General features: G+C 41.8%; 1 protein-coding gene across 1 annotated transcript in view; it reads right to left on the reverse strand.

Annotated features, from left to right (window-relative positions):
* The window catches only part of RHPN2 (rhophilin Rho GTPase binding protein 2), a 29,831-nt gene extending 12,632 nt beyond the window's left edge, over window positions 1–17,199 (reverse strand). The window contains exons 1-4 of the mRNA XM_065028404.1: window positions 16,473–17,199; window positions 5,854–5,969; window positions 3,174–3,302; window positions 153–228 (exon numbers count right to left, since the gene is read on the reverse strand). Of these exons, the coding sequence (XP_064884476.1) occupies window positions 153–228; window positions 3,174–3,302; window positions 5,854–5,969; window positions 16,473–16,541 (390 nt within the window). The 5' untranslated portion in view covers window positions 16,542–17,199. The remainder of the gene's footprint in view (window positions 1–152; window positions 229–3,173; window positions 3,303–5,853; window positions 5,970–16,472) is intronic.
* Window positions 17,200–23,115: the final 5,916 nt, after the last annotated feature.

Raw genomic sequence — 23,115 nt, forward strand, 5'->3', positions numbered from 1 at the left:
TGGTTAACTTTTAAACATATTGTGTTCTCGGTTTTAGGGCAAATGAAAGAAAAAAAAAATTGTACATAAATTACTTTTGTGTATTTAAACAAATCTGAAATTCAAGTTATTTCTGTTAACTATTCATTTGGAAATACGTCTCTGAAATTTACCTTGAGGGGGAGTGTAAAGTCTACTTCTTTGGTTTCCTTCAGGCCAAGAGGTACCAAGGGAATGCTGAAAGTCTCTCTATGGAAAAAAACAAAACACCAAAAACCCATTCAGAAATACTTATTTTCTGTTTGCCTATTGATAAGATAATTACTTTTGTAATTAACAGAATGTTAATTTACTGATGGGTGTTCAAGTAAAAGGTACATAGTTTATAACCGATCTTTCCTGTCCAAGAAATTCGGTTTAATGGCCTATGACTCCTCAAAAAGAGAGTGAAGATAGCTACTTGCCTGCATTTTTTTTTTTCATTTGACCCTATATTTTCTTCTAGGAAAGAAAAGGAGACTCTCACAGGTTGGCTTACTGCAATTTAGCTCAAACTTGATACACCTGCACAAGTTACATGGACAGAAAACAGCTCCACAGCTGCTAGATCTGCCACAGTAAGAGCTCTGATAATCACCAATAGTTACATCACCACGTTACAGGCTGCCAATAGTTTCATATGTAGAAGTGACGTGTGTCTAACACAAGGAAAAGCAGGGCCAAAGGATACCAACAGTAAAAGGCCTGAGAGTAGGAAGTCTGAGAACTATTGAGTTTCTAGGCAATGCTGGGTGTTAACCTCTAAACAAGTCAACCACTAAAATATCAAAGGGCAATAAGGATGAGAACTGTGACTTTAAAAATTCTGATCCTTAAGTGAACACACATCTGTATCATGAACTTAAACCTGGATCATATTAGTAAATGACACTAGCAGATAAGGCTATTATACAGTACCATTTATCCCTCGAAAGGTACATATATTGCTCTCCCACCAAGTATATTACCCAATTATAAAAAAGAAAGATCAGAATTGCTTCCAGGTACATAGCTTGTTGAGTATGTTTAACAGGTCAGTATCAAGCGATTGTAAGGTTTACCTGATATTCCTTTTTCTTCTCAAAACAACTGATTGAGTGTCTCATCTGTGTAATCATTGTTTAGAATATTCCATTACCAACTACAACATCCCATGGGTGTGATTCATTTATGGTCTTATCAGCAAAACCAGCAAAATCACTTTCTTAGTGGCAAAATTGCCATTTTGGGAAGGTCAAAGTGCAGCTTCCTCTGCAAAGGAAGAGTCTTTAAACTGGCTGGCACGATCCAGAAAGTGGCTCTGACAGCTTCACTTCCAGGATACAGAGCCAAAACACTACTGCAGGTAGGGCAAATGATCCCATTTCTGATGGGGCTTTTAGAAGAATCCACAACACTCACAGATTGTATCAAGACTTTTTCCCCAAAAGGAAGTGAGACACATGCAAAAGAAATCCCAGCTTACTGAATTAATGAATTCTAGTACCACCCACAGTCCCTGTAGACACCAACATTCGTCATTCAAAGAAACTGAGTTTATTTTTTTAAGTTTCTAAGGTGCCACACCCATGGAGTTAACATCATGAGCACATTCAACAGTTAGGGAGGTGATCCTGGATTTCCAGAAATGAGAAGAAATAGCGTCATGCTTCTCAGTCCATCTCAGATGTGTTCAAGTACTGGGAAGGCCAACCATTCAGACTGGTATAACACAATACACGGTAACCTAGTGATGTGGGTGTGACCTCATGTTGATGACTATATGCACAATAGATTCAAAGAGCAACTATTAATAGCTATTGCTATTAAAGGCTGGAAAGCAGTTACAGAGGGAGTGAATTATTTTAGCTGGTGGAACATAAAAAGCACTTAGAGCTTAGAATGAAGAGCATCAGAAAGGTAAAGCACCATTTAAAACAGATTAGGGAAGCAGGATCAGGAGAGAATAAAAAGCTTAATACTGTCCAGCCGCGGGCTTCTACCTGCCTTGGGGCCTGACCTGCTGCTCACCCTTCCTGGAGAATCCAAATAATTTGAATATTCTTTAGCTAGAAGAAGGAATAGTAATTCTGGAGTCTTGCTCACACTCCCACAGCCGTAACTTTCATACTGCTCTCTATGCTCAGATGCATCTATGAAGACTGGTAAAATCTTGAACAAAAAAACATTTTTGCATCAAATAATTATCAAAGTTTGCTATGGGGGTGGAGGACAGGAACACTTTAGCACAAGTTTCTTTTTGAGAAAAATGAAACATAGGTTTTTCGCATCTGGTCAGCATTCAGTTGAAAGACGCCCCACTGGAAATGTGGTCTGTCCCTCTACAGTAAGAATCCCTTGTAGTCCACCTGGAAATTTACACCTGACTGAGAACAGTGCGAAGAGGGACCCAAAATTGTAGCCCCCTCATATGAAGCGCTTTAATTTGTGTATTGAGCTGCTAACGTAAATCAAATAGTAAATGTTTAGTTTTAGGAGCAACAAGACATCCGATACAGAAAACATTTCAGTATTCAGACAGTGCACAATCTTTAACTTTGAAATTTTCTCTTCGAGGAATCCATTGCAATTTGAAGTTTAGTATGTTCTTTAAAGCTGGAAAAAACCTTGGAACAATTCCAACTCGGTCTACTCCAAATTCCTCTGTTTTTGCCAACTAATGTATAGATTTCTCTCACAAAAGTGCACACCTTAATGATTACTCAAGTCTGCTTTGAGCTCCAAGTTGGAAATCTACTTTCCAGCTAAAGAGAGGACTGCTGTATGCACAGCATTTGAGAACAGATCCTGTAACATTCAGCAGGTTGGCTCACTCCAGAGTGCACTGAACCGATCAGCCATTCTAGTACTGGAAATTCTGCTGGGTGCCACGTGTCTCCCTGTGTAGCCCCAAGAGCTTTCAATTCTCGCAATACTCTCCTCCACAAAGGAACTTCGTATCTAAGGATTAGCAGTACATACCTTTCCCAAGTGAAACACAAATATGTAGACTAACCCTTAGTCAACAAATCTACCATCAAATATGTTATCTTCCTATCAAGTTCTCTGTTCTTTCACATTATTATTGTCCAGCATTCACACTCACCTAGAAACAATTTTGTTTCCACTGGTAAACAGAACATCTATTAATAATTGAGTAACAGCTTTATACTTACTCTGTATTTTGATAAACCTCTACTGAGATATTCAGTCCTTCCAATTCCTCCTTTAAGATCTGCAGGTCTGAGTTTACAAAACTCAGTTCCAGTAGTACCTGCTCTCGTACTTTGTTGTTGGTAGTTGCTCTGCAGAAAGAAAGAGACACACATTTTTTTTTACTGCCGAGGAAAAGGTTTTGTCCATAAGTTCGTCTGACCTCCTTGTTAGCATTCTCAGCATTTTTCAGCTTCCTTAAGAGACGATACACAACCTCAGGTCTGAGAATTTATTAGGTTTTTCTATCAGGAGAGAGCCTGGCATAGTTTCCAGATAACAGCACACAGACACATGGAAAGTTTGCTATGTGCTATTTTTTGTGTGTGTGATTAAGGGTCAGGCTTATTTTCAGATACGTTAATCAACAAAATTAAAGCATCTTAAACAGAATCACTATCCTATTTTTACATTATGTGATCTTTTCCTAGAAGAAGCTACAAGGGTGGAGACGGGGCTATCAGGAGATAGTTTTTCAAAAGAGATTTTCCCGCTTCGTAAATTGAATAAGGATCTGCTGAGACTTTTGATCTTAACAATAAAGTAACACAACCTTCCCATAAAACTGTTACTACAGATTGTTTTACAACCAAATATAAAGGTAGAAATATGTTTCCTTTAAATACCATATAATTTTCTCTTTAATTTTATTTTGTTGGATGCAAATGGGATTTTTTTGTTTGCTCGTTTCCTTTGCGATTTATATATTTACATGATAACATTCTGAACTGCTGATACAGTGGATGTTAGCATCTGGCCCTCCAGAGCATTTCTGGGTGATTTTTTTATTGGTTTATTTCAGGATATTGTATCACTTGATTACCTCTTCATGTTGTTGTACTGTAGACATACTTTGTAATGACAAACAGCAGAAGAGAGCAGCAGGGGCAATGGGATATCCTTGAGATCCACATAACTCTACTCTGAATTCAGTTTTAACTCAGAACTTCCAGAACAAAAGACAATGAAAAAGAGAGGTTGACTTTCAGAAGTTCTAAGCATAAGTCTTTACACTATATGGATGATTTGTTTCAAGCCTAGCATTTATTTTCAGCCCAAACTAAAGAAACCCGCATTTCCAGTTTTTTCCTCAAGTCCTGTTGCAGGAGGCTCCTTGTGGACAGCAACTGGTTTGCTTCTCTTGAAACCTGATGAAATGCAAATAGAATCTGACAACATGAAGCTTGTTTATTTATCTTTTTCTTTAGGAGACTGTACATATGTCTAGTCATCTGAACTATATAGTGGTCAGGTTCTTTTGAAAGCGCTTCTTTCAAAGAACTAGCAAGTTTTAATAGTCTAACAGGTACAAATTCCTTTTATATATTTAATAACTTAGACACAAGTCTGCTCCTCTACTCTTCCAACAGGCTTAGTTCTCACTCTTGTTGATAGCAACTTCGGAATTTTAGCAGTTAATATTGGTATCAGGAGTCAAACTTTAGGACATCTTTAGGTTGAATGTTAGAGCAGCCAGTGTTCACACTTGATATTACTCATTTAGCCTTTCCAAAACATGCCTGAGTTGGCATGCAGAAACATCTACTGAATGGTCAGTGTTCAGTTTCAAAAGCAGATATAAGAATTTTGCTATGTATACAAAAGGCAGCAAAAGACACGAAGTCTTACTCCTTAAGTCAATGACCAGAAAACCAAGCAAAATGTAGTCAGTCAAGAGCTAAAACTACATAAGCTTTGGACCTACCACCTCTCTTGCTGAGAGTGGAGATAAAGGCAGGTGACAGGCAAAGGGCAACCTATCAATTAATGGCAAGTATAAGTGAATTTATACAAACATTTTCACTTCTCTAAGGGAAGTATATTGACTATTTTGTTCTTGGATACCCATTATCCCTCCAGCTGCAGAGAAACAGATGCCATAGGAGACTATTGCAGATGAGTACTGGGGAAATTTTGAGTTCTGTGTAACCGAGGGATGGATTGTTGGAAAGCTACAGGGCTGTTTGCTAAGCAGTTAATGAGAGGACATAATAGCCTCCGGACAGGGTCAACATAAGGCTGTTCCTATGGGGACGGCCACATAAGAAAATGTTTCTTAGAAAAAGATTTGGTGGACAAAACAGAATAAAGGGCAAAGTCTCTTCCAGTCACCTCAAACTGTAGGAGAATTTGGTGGCAACTGTAACCCAGCTCAAATTAGATATGTGCTACCCTGCTATTCCTATATCGTTACTACATGGAATAAATAATGCAACTGATGGTCCTTTCCACTGAGGAGCACAGATCTAAAGGAGCTTGGGAAAAGCAACCAGCATAGTGACAATACCTTTATTTTATTTAAACTGTAAAAAGACTCATTACAATATCCAGCAAGGTTCACTTCCCATTATCGCTAGCAATAAAGCTGATGAAACAGAGCAACATAAGGCAGTCTAACATTCAGCTCATTTGCTACAACACAGCAGCTTTGCAAGTGCACTTGAGAGCAAGTAATAAGGAACTCTGTAGAACTACAGCATTAAAAAAACTCCAGGGAGATTCACAGAGCATCCAGCAGTAATTTATACAGTATGTTAGGGGAGCAGTTAGGCAGACTTGGAAAAGGCAATAGCTAAGAGACTTAAAAAACTTAATAAAATAATAATTGCTTGGGGAAGAGAACTAGGAAGTCACGACACGTACCTTAACAGATTCTCAGCACCAGCTCTCATTCTTACTGCTCTCAAGATCTGTTGGTTTAGGACAGCTCTTTGATTTTGCAGTTTGCTTCGGCCAGTCTCAGCAAGAGGATTACATCCCTAGAATTAAGGAAACCATTTTTGTTGTTGCTGTTGGAAGAGACTTTGAAAAAGGAGTAACACTGAATTTGAATGAACTTTAATGGCATGGTTTCTGTATGAATACAAATTAATTACCTTGACATGAGTGACAAATCATTGCCATTGTCTCTTTTCTCAAACTTGCTCATTAAAAGTGAAAGAAACACCATGATCAAAGCATTTCCCATTAAAATCCAGGCAGAAAATATTTGTTTTAAAGCTTATGTACATGTGTGAGCCAGCCTGTTCACCCCTAGAAATCTTTTGAATCTGTTTTCCAATTACAACAAAACATGATACTGTGTTACTAAGTTTCTACATGTTTCATAAAAACAGTATCTGGCAAGGCGGTAACTCCTATGAAAGCTTCTGCTTAACCTTTGCAAAATATCACAGTTCCATACTGGGATTTGTGCAGCCTTGAAATGTAACTCTATCGGAAAACAGGCTTTGCTGGCACCACTGCTCACAGTTTTGAGAACCCTTCTAAGGATCTGTGCTCTTGTTCCTCCTGGTGCTCACACCTTCAGTACAATTCCTACCCCTCCTTCCCCAGGTTCCTGTCTTTACATCTCAAACTTAGTTTTGGCACAGTACTCATGATCTGCACAGCACTTCTGCACAATCAGGAAAAGCTCTCGGATCTTTAAGTGTACCCTGCCCTAACCCACCTTTGCATATGGCACCAAAAATGTGTAATATCAATAAGATTTATAGGTTATTTCATCTGTATATGATCACAATGCCAGCTGCAATGATTTAGCTGCCCATCAGTCTTTCTCATTACCTGTTGGCTAAACGAAGATTATGTATTGATAACTCAGTAAGTATCAAGCAAGATGGGAAATTAAATGAGGTGGGATAAGATGGAATATGAAATAATAGACCTTAACAGGGTGAAATGACTATTATATCCTCAGATACTCATCAAATGAAGCCCTTAAAAAGTAAAGCATGAAATTTGGAATTCACAAGAATGCAACTCAAAGTACTGCAACCTGCGTTTGAGCAGGACTGAGCCGTTGTACTCTGGTGAGCCCTGGCAAGCTGTAACTGTTACAGACAATTAGGGCTACATGTTTGTCTTTTTGTTGTTGTTGTTTTTGAGAGAAATACAATCTTAACATGTTTTTTAAATACACTAGAAGTTTCACTTCCATTTTTTTATTCTTTGTCTCGCCTCCCTTTTCTTAAAGTATAAAATAACTTTGAACATTAATACTCATTTATAGCAAACCAGCACATCCCTGCAGCCTTAACTACTGATTCTGAAGCAAATAAGACCACTCTGGTTTAAGGCTTACCCTTAAATAAAGCCTGTCCTACTGAGCGGCCTTGCTGGGTATCATTACAAAACTTATCAGGGTCCTACTGGATGATGTATGACACAAGAAGGAGACTCAGATCTGTTTGATAGAAGTCTTCCCTCAAGTACTCCAGCCACTAAATTATGTACTATTTTGGGTCTCTTCCTCCTAGTTTTGACTAGAAAAAATTGGGTTTTATATAACAGCATTTAGAAGTCTCTCAACAAGCTCTGAGTGGTCAGGCAATGACATACCAGCACAACAAAAGAAAGTATTTAAATAGAACTTGAAGGTCAGTTCTTATTTGAGTTGGCAAGTGAAGGCAAATTGACTTGGCAATAGAGAAATGAGCTTATCAATCCAGATGACAGCAGTTCAACTGCAAAAGCACATAGCCTAATATTGTTAATTTTAAAAGCCCTAGTTTGAAAAGTTTATAATAAACAAGTAAAATGACAAGAAGCTTGTGAAACATCTTCAGAAGCACCATTTGCCAGATAACTTTAAAAAAAAAAAACATGCCACATGAAATTACTCCTATTACAGAAATGTTTCTGCATTAAAATACCAATTACAGCAGAAACCCAAAACTTGGATGCATGGTATATACTCTCTTCCTTGAGAAAGCACTGGCAGCAAGCACAATACACAGACTAACTTCTTAAACATGCACATGTAGCAAGCACATTCATTCCTCTCAGATTAAAAGTAGTGCTTTAACTACCAAATACTTGATGCTCCTTTACGCACATTTATACACAGAGACATAACAAGGCACACTGAAAGGTACAACACGGTCTTGTACCCACAAGTTGCTTTCTGCTCTTAGCCCATTTATGTTTCTAGCCTGCTACTGTTTTTCCTACTTTGCTTTTTCTTCATTTTGTGTTGTATAGTCTCTACTACTGGTATCCAGAGTCTTCTCTCCTTCCATTCTATCCATGACATTTTTCATTTGAACCATGTCAATTATATCCTCTTGCTTTTTGCATTCAGTTTGAATACTTGATTCTCCTCTTGGGCCTTTTGTGTCTATATCGCGGCACAGATCTGTGATGCTTTCTTCCAGCTTCTTTCTCGACCACTTAATCCAGGCATCTTTCTAAAATGTATCCTTGCTGTGCCCTTGTCTTCACTTTCTCTGTAAAGCTGCAGCTTCTTTCCAGAACTCCCTGCCCTTGTGTGTGCCCAACAAGTTTCATGACATCATTTAAATGCTTCTTTACAGCTCTACTTCTGGGAAATTTTTCAGGAAGATCAGCTGCCTGATTCCCAGGCCTGTGAAGCTGAGTAGAAGTGGTGTGTTTATTTCAGTGGACCTTTGATCAAGCTCCAGCCCAGAAATCAAACAAGCTCCCATTAGACCATGAATGCAAAACTGCTATGATCTTAAACCCTGTGCAAAGAGAAAAAATGGCAGAAATGTTCCCCTGCATTTCAGGACCAGCCACTTATCTCTGTATGAAGCTTCAATGCAAAAAACAGCCTGGCGACCTAAGAGGACACAGCACTGACAGACTGAGGTATCCACATCACCTCCAGTGTGCCTGGGAGTCCTGCACTTCTGTCTCCTTGATGAAAGGCTCCTTGTGGATAGAGGAGTCTGTTTTCAGGATGGGCTCCCCTGCTGCAAGCATACACCTCCCATTTACTTCTCAAGGCCTACAAGGGACTCTTATTTTACCTTTTAGAAAACATTGCTTTTTACATCTCCTGCCCAGGGGATGGGGCCACTCAGCTAGTTTGTGTTCATTTGCAGACTTAAACTCTTCATTGTAATCAGACTGCCAGAAAACTGATGGGTGGAAGTCTGTATAGAGGACAGTGAAAATAACCAATATCTGAAAAACACAGGAAATACACAGTCTGGGGGAGATTTCTCCTTGTGTAAAGCACAAATTCCGTGTATTAAAAAGTTATTTAGCAGAGTGCTTTAAGGAAGTGCTTCATTTTTTTTTTCCTCCATGTAGAAGATCCCTTTCCCAGACAGCATTTGTGCTTGGTTCACATCTGGACAATCTCAAGAATGCTAATGTTCAGTTCATTACAATATCTGGCAGCCAAACTTCCCAGCTATTTCCACACCTACTGTTTCATCTCTTGTCAACAAGATGCTAGATGCTTCTTTTAATTACTGTTTATTTCTTTGCTGAGCCAAGACAACTTCGAGAGTGAGCGAGATTTTAGTCTGGCTTACACACTATGAGTAAAACTATTAACTAAATAGCAACAAAAGGACAGTTATTAGTAAGGAAGTTGCAAAAATGACCAAGAATTGAGTAGAATTTAAGCTTTCATTGCTGACATTTGTGGGGGAAAGACAAGTCAATTGAGTAACTCTGCTATGAAGACAAAGAGTAAACTCAGCTATCACTTTTAGAACCTTTTCTTTTCTCCCCTCAGAGCACAGCTGCACTTCAAAAAGAAGTGTTTACAGTGCTTAACTACTATTATCCTTAGCTCCTGAACCAATAAAAGCTTTTTAAAACCTGAAGTTCAGTTAGCTAGTTACTTTATTTCTTCCTGCTTGGTTGAATAGTATTGTTGAACTGCAGAATCAGGAAGCTGATATGTTTTTAATATATCATTATCAGGGGCAAGACCTGCACAAGAGTTATACGTTATTGCCATATGTTATTTATGTACCTAGTTGGGTAACATCTTGAAAGAAAGAGACACTGATTCTGGATAAATAAACATGCACCTCTTGCTAAAGCCGGCCTGCGCAGGGCCCGCATGTTTGACTGCAATCCTCTGACTAATTCATGGGGCGTGCTGACAGATTCCAACGGGATTGCTGCTCATCTCTTGTTAGAACCAATGCCCGAGCTTAGATGGCAGGATATCCCACTGCATTTTATTTTAAACTTCATAAACATTATCCCCCACACGCTTATTTGGCAATCAATCAGTTGTATTGTGAGTGCCTGTGGGATCTCAGTGTTGCGTTGTCTCTGTCAGGCCCAGCACAGCCAGCAAGGGGGCAGAGCAAGGGGGCAGAGCAAGGGGGCAGAGCAAGGGGGCAGAGCAAGGGGGCAGAGCAAGGGGGCAGAGCAAGGGGGCAGAGCAAGGGGGCAGAGCAAGGGGGCAGCTGACTGACTGCCTGGCACTTAACTGGGATTTGGGGGAGATTTTATTCTACAGATTACTTGGGGGCGGAGAGGGTAGCTGGCAAGCCTGTAGTCAGGTACTCCAGGTTTACTATGGATGGACAGTATCTTACCTGTGTACAAGGCACCAGCATCTACCTCCCATCTGAAAGAGCCTTAAAATCCCCCATTCTAAGAGGTGTAAGCAAAATCTTTGTCATTTTCCAAGTTTTGGCTCTAGGTCTTGAGAAATTACCTACCATAGAAGGAAAACCGCTCTCAAAAGTGTGGGTCCCAAATAAAGAAGTAGTTTTATTTAATTTGGATGCCAGGAAGTTCTTTAAGACAGAAGTATTTTTTTTAATATCAAAAATCCAGTTGTGATGGACACAAAAATCATGACTGTTTGCCAGACAATGAGTAACCACAGTAAGCATTTGAAATTAACATAAATATGATTTATAAAGTAGTGGTTTGAACTCTTTAAGATGAGCCACACACTGTCTGAAGGTGACACAGAGTTGAAACTGGGTGCGCCTTACTTAAAATAAAACATTCCTTTCCAGACAGCGCAACCTGTGCTGCTTGTCAAGCCCAGTAGTGTACGCAAATGGCCATATCCTCCAGATATTTAAATGTATGTAATTTAACTTACGCACATAACTTCTTTGGCTGTAATAGCCATTGTTGTAAACAGCATGATTCACACCAGTATTTCTAGAACTGGTCTGAAATCCTGCTAAATTATCAAGTTTATTTCCTTACCTTCTACTACGGTAGTTAAAAGTTTCTCTTCGCATGTTTCTACTAGTTCAATTTGAAATTTTAGCTCTATACTGCAAGTCTTTCAATAGCAGAAGTTTTATCTGAGTTTAAAATAAGGCAGGAGAGGGAGGAGGAAGATCTGGTCTTGCAGAGCCTGGCATACTTGTGCCACGAACAAGTATTTTACAGTTCTAACTGCCTGGCCCCAAAGATGAATATAAAATTTTAGAACTAATTGTTGTATTAAATTCTAAATACATTTTTTCTATACAATACTCCATCTTGTCACACCACTCACTAAGCAGAAGGAATATTAGTATTTCATCAGAGATGTCTGTCTCTTGACTAAGTAAGATGACTCTTAGTTTCGCATGAAGCCCTACTTTCAGTTTTAGGTTTCATGACTTGGTATATAATGAGTGGATATGGAAGGATGTGGAGTGTGAATCATCACAACATTGTTTCTGCCGCTTCAGGAAAATGGAAAGAGAATAAATAGGCAAATAAATATTCCTGTGTCAATGCTAATGTTGATGGTTGCCTGGCTACTAATGACTATAAAGAACCCCAGTGGAAGCGCAGGTGTAGCAGGCTGGTAAACTGGCACTTTAACCACAGTTTGGGGGAAGCCCTGCAGAAGAAACCCCGAAAGCTAAGGAGGGGAAGCAGAGAGAGTTAATTAGGGAAGTGCTGATTCATGAGCTGATTACCATACCTATCATCATTTTCAGCCTGGTCCTTTGTTTAGGGAACTGCTTGTTTTCTGGTTTTAGCCTTTTCCCCTGACATGGAGGACTAATATATACTGTCTTTTTGAATCATCAGCTTGGTCTGTATCTAAGTACCTAGCCTCACAGATGGAACCAAAGCTTTAAGTAAAGGGAAAAGAAAATAAGCATCTTCATTAAACTGATCAGAATCTAAAGATTCATTAAGCTAGCTGTCCTACTGCTCTGCCTCCGTGTAGCACAATGGACTGCTATCCAAAACAACCGTGAGTGCTCCACCAGCAGATGCTTGGAGAGCTACAGAAAGGGTAACCTTGGAAAATGAACTACGGCTTTTTCTAATCATTTATTGCAACTTCCTGACCAATTAGGGAATTTGAAAATTACAGTCTGCATAAGGTGTTGCAAAGCAGTAAAGCAACATGGGAAAGATATATTAGAAAGAACTTGCTAGATATCTCCTCCTTGCTCTGCTCCTACCCACCCAAAAGAAAACAAACAAACCACAAACCAAAAATGGGGCAGGCATAGCCCTACTAATAGATCACCATGCAAGCGTTAGATCCTGTGACTGGATGAGTACTGCTATATACATATCCTCAGTTTTTTGTACTGACATGTTTTGGGGATATTTACTTTGTGAAAACTTACTGGTTAAGTCTGGTGGTGTGCTGTAATGAAAACAAAAAAAAAAAAAAAGGAGAAAAAAAATAAAGAAGGGGAAAACAGCTTGAAAAAGAGAGTTGTTTCTCCCACAAGAAGAGGTCTTGAGAGGTCAAACAATCACAGAGCCATGCCAGGCTTACAAAATACCTTCCCCAGAGGTGGGAGAAGCATCTCACATAAGCAAAGCAGCCCATGAGGACAGACCAGCTTTAATTACTATCAGTCTGTTGAAAAATCATTCCTGTCTAAATGCCTTGCTCTGCTTTTAAAACAAATTGTTCTTTGCTCTGATCATTAATTTTGTCATTATTTTCTGCTGACCACAGACTCTTTCATAGGGAAGAAAGATCGGGAGCAGAATTTGGCTGGACATGCAGGATACACGTGGTTGATTCACAAGTTGCTGCCAGTAATAATGAAAGAATGTGGAACTCCTCACAGACGACATCGAGGCACGAGACTGAAGGTCCAAGAGCGCTTGCACCACCCAACTGCAGGTACAGTTTGCCCTGGCGATGTACCGTAGAATACACTAAAATAAGCTACTGCACGTGATGGTTAAGACAAACAAAACAGTAGCAGAACCAGTTTCCTGGTGCGTTATCTTCCCAGGAAGTAAAAACTTCTGGACAAAAGCTCCATCTTTTTGATGGAAAGTTAAGGTGCTTCTTCCACCTTGCCATATCATCTTCAGGACACCAGCAAGAATTTGTTGTTGTTGTTTGGTTGGTTTTTAAAACGGAAATCCTTCTCACAAGTTTGGTTGCAGCTAATCAAATGACTAAAGAGGGTTGTTTTGGAGGGGAGATGTAAGAGGAAGGGAACAGGGGCAGCACTGACAAAGTTGTATACGCACTGTGTGGCTGCACAGTAATTTCCTTAAAAGCCATGGGGAAAAAGGAGATCATGGACAGAGATGGGGTAAGGGAAAGAGGAAAACAAAGAGAAAAAGGTCCCTACAGAGCAGCTCTGACATTGCTGGAAGGGAATGCAGAGAGGGAGTCTGAGGAATGGTGCAAGCAGCCTGCAGGAGCTGCCACCCATCATATCTCAGACTCACCTGGCAGTATCACAGCAACCCGAACTTTCTAGTGTGGCAACAGAAGTCCAAGCAGGAAACAAGACTGCGTATCTGTTTCCCCGCTTCTGGTCATGGCCCTTTACACAGAGCCAGTCATAGTTTTACAGGGCCACCTCCCTACAGGAAGAAAAGGCGCTAAGCAAGAATTAAATAAATAAGTTACTTTACATATTGCATTCTGGGGATACTGAGGGTTGTTTTCTGGTATCCTATATTTAAGACTTCAAAAAACATAACACACAAAAGGGCACTATACAAACTTCAGGCATATTTCCCACAGTAACCCATTTATCAAAAGAAAATATGAGAGTCTAAAACAAATGGATGTTGTATGAACTGCTCAGTTTTTCCTCAATTATAAAATTTCATTGTGCACAATATTCTTGCAAAGTACAGCAGGCAACCTCGTTGTGTGAATAGCGCTTGAAAGCCCTTTTGTGAGCAGAACTGGTACAAAGCAAGTGTTTTCACCTTGCTCCATAGCTTATAGACTAAAAAGGTCAATTAAGCAAATGTCTTTTGATCTAAAGACACGAGGACTAGCCTTGGAAATTGATGTGGTTCTACACCAACAAAACTGGTAAACAAACCCTCAGATCTTTTCAGGAAAACAAACAGTAGTGTGGTTTTAATAAGAGAAGGGAAAGCGATATAAGGAGCTTGGAGGTGGTAGGGGGAAGACAGACATGAACAGCTCAGTGATTAGTTTCAGTGACATTAAATAGTCCAGCATACCATTCAGATGAACATGTAAGGCCTGAAGATCATATGTCCAAACAATCTCCTTGGGTTCACAGCTTATCTGGTCAAGATTCCAGGAGTGGGATTGTTTTGGGGTTTGGTTGGTTTCCACCCTCCCCCTCGCCTTTCTCCTAGAACTACTAAGTCAGAATTAAAGCTCTGATCTTTGAGACCATTCAACTAATGTATGACAAGGAATACTGGTTTGCTGCTTACATCTGACTTTTAGGGACAGAAGGCTTTGAGCATCTAGCCTGATCTGCAGTTCGCAAAGATTAAAGATACTTATGAGCTGGATGATCCTCTCAAAGACCTGAGTGAACAGAGGGAAGAATGTTCCACTGCAACACTGGCTCACCCAGATTTATTTAATATCACATTCATATCCATTTTCTACTGCTTTAAGACATAATTCAGAAGTGGGAAAGATGCTCATGTTTAGGTATAAAAGTGATCTTATTATATTTTCATATACGAGAAAAAAATTATTCCTGTCCAGGATATGGGGTTTACACTGATCTAATGCTGTTTCAGTCAACTTAACCCTAACATACAACAATTTAATGGAGAATAAACTCAGTCCTTTAGCAAGTGTGAGTGCAGAAGATATAGGAAGCGCAACTTGGCTATTAAACTTCAGTTAGTCCCCATCAGTAAAAACAAACAGGTGGAAGACTTGATTTATCTAATTTAACAAACTTGACAAGTTCATGAAAAGTTAGCTTTTTTATTAACATACCTCAAGGCAGCCTACAAAGACCCTATACAATAGAAAACATAGCTGTGAAAACTCTAAATCATTACAGCTTTGCCACACTTCGTGATTTCCTGCTATGGACGACTCATCAAATATTATAGCAGGATTACTCAAATGAAGAAACCAGACAAGACTGGGTCAAAGTTTTGCTTCAGCCTGTCCAGTTATTTATGCGGCAGCAGCAATTCCTTGCAGCATGGCTGGCACAGGTAAAACTTTGCTCTTTTCAGCTGCAAAACAGTTCCTCTGCTGAAGGGCCATATTGTTGCTTAAGCTCCTGCAGGCTTATGAATTTGGTGACTACTAGGGGCAAAACCCAAACATCCTGTAAACAGGGCAACAAAGCAAAGCCTACGTGCCTTCCTACTGGGTCATCCAGGTGGCAGCTGAAGTGCATCGTAAAGATATTTTTGTGCAGAGGTGAGCAGCAACAACCTGATGCATAAGGCTTTTTTTTTTCCTCCATAGAATAAACAGTTTATGGTCTCGGTTACAGAATGTACACCGAAACACCCGCGTACCTACGCCCCTATTTGAAGCCCATTAACAAAATTCACAGGCGCAGAGAACTTAAAAACAGCGAGGGAAGGTGGAATCAAAGCTCCGCGAAAGCGGCACTTACGCCCTTTACCGCCAGTGAAGTTCACAGGAGCCCACAGGGCTGAATTACAGGCGATACTTAACTATAATTACTGTTGTGCACAAAAGAATTCAGGTGCAGGTTATGGCATAAGCCTCCCACTCAGTCTGAAAAGTAATTAGGGCAGATCTTCATTAAAAACTTCCTAACGAGTTTATTAACTTCACTGCCTTACTCCAGCAAACTTTCTTACAGGTACCCAGGAAGATTTACTAGAGAGCGAGCGAGGGGACGCGGTGAGGAGCGAACACGAAAGACTGCGGGGAGGAGGGAAAAGGTGACATTTCATTTATTTCCTAGAGGTACGAGTGCACCTATCCTGCAAAGTGAAGCCTGGCCCAGGGACAGTGAAGGGTCCCGCCGCCGGCTGTCGGGCTGCGGCCACCCCGGATCCCGCGGAGCGCCCCGCCCGCCCGCGCAGTGCGTCCCCCCCCAGCCAGAGCCCGGCGCCGGACGCCCCCTGTCCCCCGACACCCCCTGTCCCCGGCCAGGCAGACGCGCTCAGCCACAGCCCCGTCTCGCCTCCCTTCCCTCCCCCAGAGCAGCTCCCCGCCGCCGCGGGACGGGGCTCACGGCGCTCCGCCCAGGAGAAAGCAGCCCACGAGCGGCGGACAGGGCACCGCCAACCCCGAAATGCCCACGGAGGGGGCTGCCTCGGGCCCACAGCCCAGAGCCCACCGCCCCCGAGCCTCTCGCCGCGCCTCCCACCTTCCGAAAGTAGCCGTCCTCCGCCGGCTCCGCCGCCTGGCAGCCGCGGGGCGGCAGGGCGTCTGTCATCTCCGGGCGAGCGGCCGTCCCTCGCTGCTGTGAGTCGAGCGCTGCTGCGAGGAACCGCGACCCTGCGCGAAATGCCGCCGCTGCCCACGGCACCGCCCGGCCCCACCTCCGGTGGTGGCGGGGAGGAGCTGCCCCGCCCCACGGCGCGGCCACTCGTCACCCTGGCAGCCCTAGCAGGTGGCCCGGGCGAGATGCTTGCGGTGACCGCCGGGCCGCTCCCCGTGGAAACCCCTTGCCCGGCAACAGGCGGTGGCTGTGACCGACTGGAAGCGCAGCCCGGCGCCCCGCTGCGCGGCGGCGGCGGCTCAGCCCGCTCCTCCCGGGCCCTCTGGCTGTGCTCCGTGCTCCGCGCTCCGCTGAAGCGTGGCGGAGTCTGGCTGGCCTCCCCGAAGGGACCGCTCGCTTCTTGCCGCTTCCCCGCGGCGGCTCCCCCGGCACTGCGGGGCTGCCGCCGGCTTTCCCAGGGCCCGCTGCCCGCCTCGCGGGGATAAGCTTTCCCGCGGGTGGCTGTCCTTCAGCGCGGGCTCATTCCTCCGGGGCTGCTCCCTAAAGCCGGAGGGCGCTCCTCGCAGTGGGGAGTATTTACCGGGCACAGTTCCCGGGGCCCGCGCAGCCATATGGCGCTTTAGCACTGGGGTTGCGCACGGGAGCGCCGGCACGTCTCGCAGGCCCGGCCTCTGCCCCGCCCGCGGGGGGACCGAGCTCCCAGACCCTCCCCGAGAGAGATCCCAGAGTCCCGGGAGCTGGAGGGGCTCCGGCCCTGGCCCCTGATAAGGGCAGCGGTATCTCGATGAGGGCAGGGCTGGCCCCGGCTCCGGGAAACTGCTGTGGCATCAACCTCAGCATTGCAAAAACCTGCAGCGTTTGCACTGAAAACCTCCTGTCTTCGAAATATTCCATTGTGTAACCGGTTTTGCAAATGTTGTTATTGGATGCTTGTGTAAGGAAATTGCCAATATTGGTTCCTATTACTAGCCAGGCCTAACCTACCTGTACTGCATTTAGTGTTTAAAGATGCAATACAGGAGAATACTTCAATCGATATTACCACACTTTCCCCCCTTTCCGTTCTTTTTTTTTTCCCATCTTTCTTAGAAGTATGGTGAGTTGTGTCAGGGAAAAAATCTGCAGAGACAACGTTTCTTTATCAAAGGAAAAACATCCTTAACTGAAACTTTCTTTGAAAACGCCGATGTCTCCAGAGGGTTATGCAGAGCAGTCCAGTTAAACTGTGTGTCTGCTGCCTGTTTTTAACGGGAAAGACCAGAGTCAGCAACTCAGAAATCGGGATCCAAAGATCTTCTGCTGTCTCTGTTTAAGTCAGCTGAATTTTGGTCTTTTTTTCTTTTTTTTTTCCCAATAATTCAAAAGATACTGGATGCATGTATCCAATTATTTGCTAAACAGAAAAAGGTAAAAGTGGGAAAGTAGTTTAACTTGCTCAAATTTCTATTATGAGGGTGTAAAAAATGATTTAGATTACTTTTTATGCTATTAGAAAATGTACTTACCCACCAAATGAAAATGGATTTTAAAATTTAAGTCTTGTGAGATCAGTGTAAAACTCCAATGCAATACATATAAACCACAAATTTACAGAAGTTTCTGCACAGTACTATGCCAAAAATAATGTGTAATGTATCTTGGTGATAAAACGCAGCCTTTCTTCATTGGTGGTGGATTCTTTGAATAAAACAAAGTCAGAAGTGATACACATAGCAAATGTCTACAGCAAATCTGGGAGAGTCCGAGAGAGCTCTCACAGGCTTCCTCCCCCATCTTCAGTGTCCTGGGTGTATCACCCAACACTCTCACAACTGCCAGATTAGACAGTTCCTTCCCCTCCCTTGCACAAAGGGTACTCCATCGTGACTGCATTAGGACTGATATCATATTTCTTAAGTAAGTCACTGTAAGTTTTGTCTGCATATGGTGAATATGCATTTTTTGCAAAGGGCACATGTTGATTGTATGGTCTCAGTAGCTAGCGCTGAGCTGTGTAATGACCGGGTAGCAGCACTCCCTGGCCCTGGAATGTAAATTGCTGCTTAGAACATTCCAAAACCTTGATTTACCCTCAAAAAACTATATCCCAGCTCTTCTCACCAGTTGGTTAAACATCTTCACTAGATTTTTGCTTGCTGTTAGAATTCCTAAACAGAGGTGGGTTCATACCGTGGACTTTCTCAGTTTCTCACAATTATATTAATCAGAAGGTTTGATTTGCTGCATTGTAAACATTCAGTAACAACAGGCGAGAAATCTGGAACACATCCATTCAGAAAAAGAGACGTAGAGATGCAGATGTTTGGTTGATATTTATCTTTGATATTAGAAGAGAGTAAATTCAATTATTTGGTGCACTGGACATGGCACTATGTCTGAGCAAGCATCAAATGCTTAAGAATTTGCATCCAAAGATCAGTATGTTGTGCCTAAAGTGTTGAAATTGAAGGAGTGAATCTTATCTCTGCATCAAATATCTTTGTTTTACAGAACTTGGTGTTATCTGGCTTTATGCATCTTCACAGATAAACCAGCCAGCTGATCCAAAGAATGGCCACACTGAAAACAGGCACAGAATGGCAGAACTTGAATTGCCCCAGATTTTGTCCCATGATAGTAAAGGTAAGAGGGACCAGAATATGAATATTCTTAGTGCAGACACACGGCAGTATATACAATATTTAAGTACATGTGCACATTATATGCCATATTTCTCTTATGTGTGTATCACTCCACTTGGTCAGTCAGTCCTGCCCTTCTACTCCTCCCTCATCTTGAAAAAAATTGTGGATATATGAAATTCCATCTTAAGTGTTCCCTTTGGCCGCTGGGAAATGGTCTCTGTTTGGGAAATTCATTTCCTGCTGGGACACGCATTGATGTGCTGTTACATACTGAGTATTGGAATCTGCTTTGACTTGCTAAGGACAGGTGCTGCTCTGTGGTAAGAGAATGTTTCTTTTTTGTGTGATTTTAGAGACCTTGCGGCTACAGGATGGTACCAGGTGCCTCAAAGACAGCTTTTGTCCCAGAGAGACATACAGGCTTATCAGTGAAAGCACATTAGAGTGATACTGTATGAAGGGAAACATCTATCAACTACTGCTGTTTCTCAAGGTAGATTCCTGAATTCTAAACCTGCCACAGGGTTATCTATTTCTGCCCTATTGTTGGTGAATTTGAATATTAAACTTCTGTTCTGAGAGGAAAAAGATTTTGTCAGTCACCCTGGCAGCATGTAGCTTTACAGACAGTGAATTCAACTGCAGTGAGTTAGTCGAGTTAGTATCATCCTTTATTTCTGAAGACTGCAGTTCTTAATGAGCAAATGTCTGGCTACTGTAGCGAGGTTTTAGGTGAGGAGAGAGGAAAAGGGATCATAGGTTGATTTTTCCCCCCGTCTCAACTCTTTCCAAATATGTGCTTTGGAGAATAAAAGTGATTGAGAATACCAAAACCAAGGCATGGGGGCACGGTAGCAATAGTGACGTGAATCTGCTTTAAGACCAGGAGATTTTAAAGTGAGAAAGATTTGAGAGTAAAGAATGGGAAGGTGTTCTCGTGAACAAAAGAAGTTCTGCATTTTATGGCAGATGAATTGAAAAGTGACCAGACAGGAACTGCAACTAAGAAGTGCCAGTAGGTTTCCTTACCAAGAAAGGTACCGAGTGACAGCAAAATGATACAAAAATGGTATTCGAAGGGCTTTGGATGACCATGGTATGACTTGCTATAGGTGCAGCATTTCACTGCTGCTGTTTCAAGTTAACAGCACAGGGCAACGTTATCTTCACTGCAAAAATATCCCATTTACGGTTGAATAGCTAATATGCTTTGCCTATTGTACTGTGAGATCATACTGGAAACAAGACAGTGCACTTTCAGTGGGAATTAAATATCACAGAATCACAGAATCGACTGGGTTGGAAAAGACCTCAGAGATCATCGAGTCCAACCCTTGGTCCAACTCCAGTCCGTTTACTAGATCATGGCACTAAGTGCCATGTCCAATCTCAGTTTAAAAACCTCCAGGGCCGGTGAGTCCAGCACCTCCCTGGGCAGCCATTCCAATGCCTGACCACTCTCTCTGCAAAGAATTGCTTTCTAATATCCAGCCTAAATATATATGTAAAGCCAAACATGGGCAAAATCATCTGCACTTTTCCCAGATAATTCCTTGCCTGTATCTGAGCCCATAGATAAAAATCTGTGTACTTATGGCCAATCTTTGTTATCTATTTTTGTTCATTGTTTTAAAAAATGAAAATTAGCACGTTGCCGATGCTAAAACAATGCCTCAGGGTCTGCACTTCATGTGGCTGTTTCGTCAGTTGATAGAGTAGCCACGTTTCGGCAGGAAGAATATTCAAGCAGATATTTGCGTTGAACACAAGACAAGGCAGAGGTGAAGTCAAGCTGTTTGTCTTTTTTTTTGCTCTGTTTTGAAAAATAAAAAAGTTAACATATTTAATATTGTATTTTTATACTTTCTGTATTTATGTTTTCCTTTTTTCTTTAACATGTTTTTAACAGCTCTGTAAATGAATCCAGTTTTTGCTTCCTTCTTTTATATATTGATTATGCTGCTTTTAGTCTGAAGCACCAGTGACTGACATAACTTAAAACTAAGCAACAAGGGGTTATTCATTTGAAGAACTGGTTTAAAATGATATAATAAAAGATATTGGAATACACTTTTATGTTCTACCTATCTGTTGTAAATCTAAAGCCTGAAGTCCATCTATGGCTCAGGGGCTCAATTTGAGTACCGACAAGTGTTTAAGCTTTAATTCCAAAATGTCGATTTTAATTTTTCACTTGTCAAATGACTGTAAAAAATATTTTAAACATAAGCTATCCAGACCTACTAAGACCTTTAGTTTCATTGCAGTTATCAAAAGACACTGGAATTACTGTCTTGTTTAACAGCTACAAATAGCAATTGTCACCTGGTTTAATAATTGTAAACGAGAGATAGAGTTTACGACGGAGAAGGAAATGCCACTGGGATGCAAAAGTAATTGCAATCTGATAAAAGCCTTAAAGGGAAAAACCGTCAATATTTGATTAACCCAACTCTTTGAACATAACAGGCAAGACACTCAGAAGATTTTCTGTTAACATTGTGCAAAAAAGGTTAATTTAAGCCTGTGTGTTAAATCAAAGTCACACAAAACTGACTATTCACAAACAATTATTCCCTAAACAAAGAGAAACAGCAACTGTGCTAACAACTCATTTTGCCACTGTATGTTCTAGGTAACTGCTTGCTAATTAGTAATGATGAGAAAAGATAATGCATGTAGATGAATGTCTGTGGCTTCTACTTTATTGTTTCTAAGTGAATTAGAGACGTAAATTAAAGAGAGTACTCCCTGTTCGCATGGAACCGTGTGAATATCTCCTATGGTAACCCGAAACCACAAGAAACTCGGGTAGTTTCACTTTGAAAGAAACCAGTTCTGTGTACACAAATACAAATACTGGATTAGAGAATAGGCCACTAAACTTGCAGAGTCTTATCTGATAAGGGCAGGAGCCTTTCAAGACTGTGTTGTGATTTTCCAGGATTTCAAGAAACTGGTGATCCTTGCTTATAAAAGTTGTGGATTGACAGAGTCCATCTTGAGCACAAAATGATGTGATTTTTGTTTGGGTTTGCACTGTTTTGGAGTTTTGTTTTATTAGGGTTTTTGTTTGTTTGTGTTTGCTCGTTTTAATTCATAATATATTGCGCTTGTATGGAATCTGAGAATTAAGGTAAAATGTAAGCTTGAGAAATCAGGTTCATCAAAATCGACACGAGTTTCTCATTGAACACTTGTGTTTTACCGGGCAATATTACAGGTTCTTATGTGGTCTTTGTATAAAATATATTCAATAAAAGTTTCTCTCATGATACAAGACTCCCCAAACAGATGCATAAATACCCAAAAGCGTAGAGGGATAAAGCTCTTTTAGTGAGGGTTTGAATGCAGAGACTTCTGCACCTGTGCACGTTATTTTTAACAGCTTGTGAAACAACGTGATTCACCACATTTTGCCATTTATCTGTAAAGATGGTAGTTCAAATAGATCCACACCCCCTTGGCCCTATTGATTCAGGGTGGAGTTTGCTTTACGCCTTGATTCAGATAAAATCCGTTCCCCAGATGTTTTGCTGCCCCTTTCCTTCTCCTCAGCCCCAGGTGCTGTGCGGGGGGCCAGATTTGGCACGTTACACATTGCGGGGCAGTTGATTGCGGGGCCACTAATGGGTTATCGAGTGTCTCACATTTTCTGGCGTTACCAATTTTTAAACACACCAACATCTCGGACCACTGATTTGCAGCAGCACACGGCAGCATTTTGCAAATTTCTTCACAGGTTTCTCCGGGCCGCAAGGGCTGGCGGGGTCACTGGAGTGCCGGGTTTTGTCAGCTCTTGCACCGGTGGCGCGGCCAGACCAGGCTCCGCTCCCCGCCCCGCTCTATCGTAAGAAACACCCTCCGCTCCGGGGACCGGGACGGGTACTTGCTGCTCCGGGGGCCGGGTAGCCCGGCCAGCCGCCGCGCTGGAACAAACCTGC

Source organism: Columba livia, chromosome 13 (genome assembly GCF_036013475.1).
Source record: "Columba livia isolate bColLiv1 breed racing homer chromosome 13, bColLiv1.pat.W.v2, whole genome shotgun sequence".
In the NCBI taxonomy this organism is placed as follows: domain Eukaryota; kingdom Metazoa; phylum Chordata; class Aves; order Columbiformes; family Columbidae; genus Columba; species Columba livia.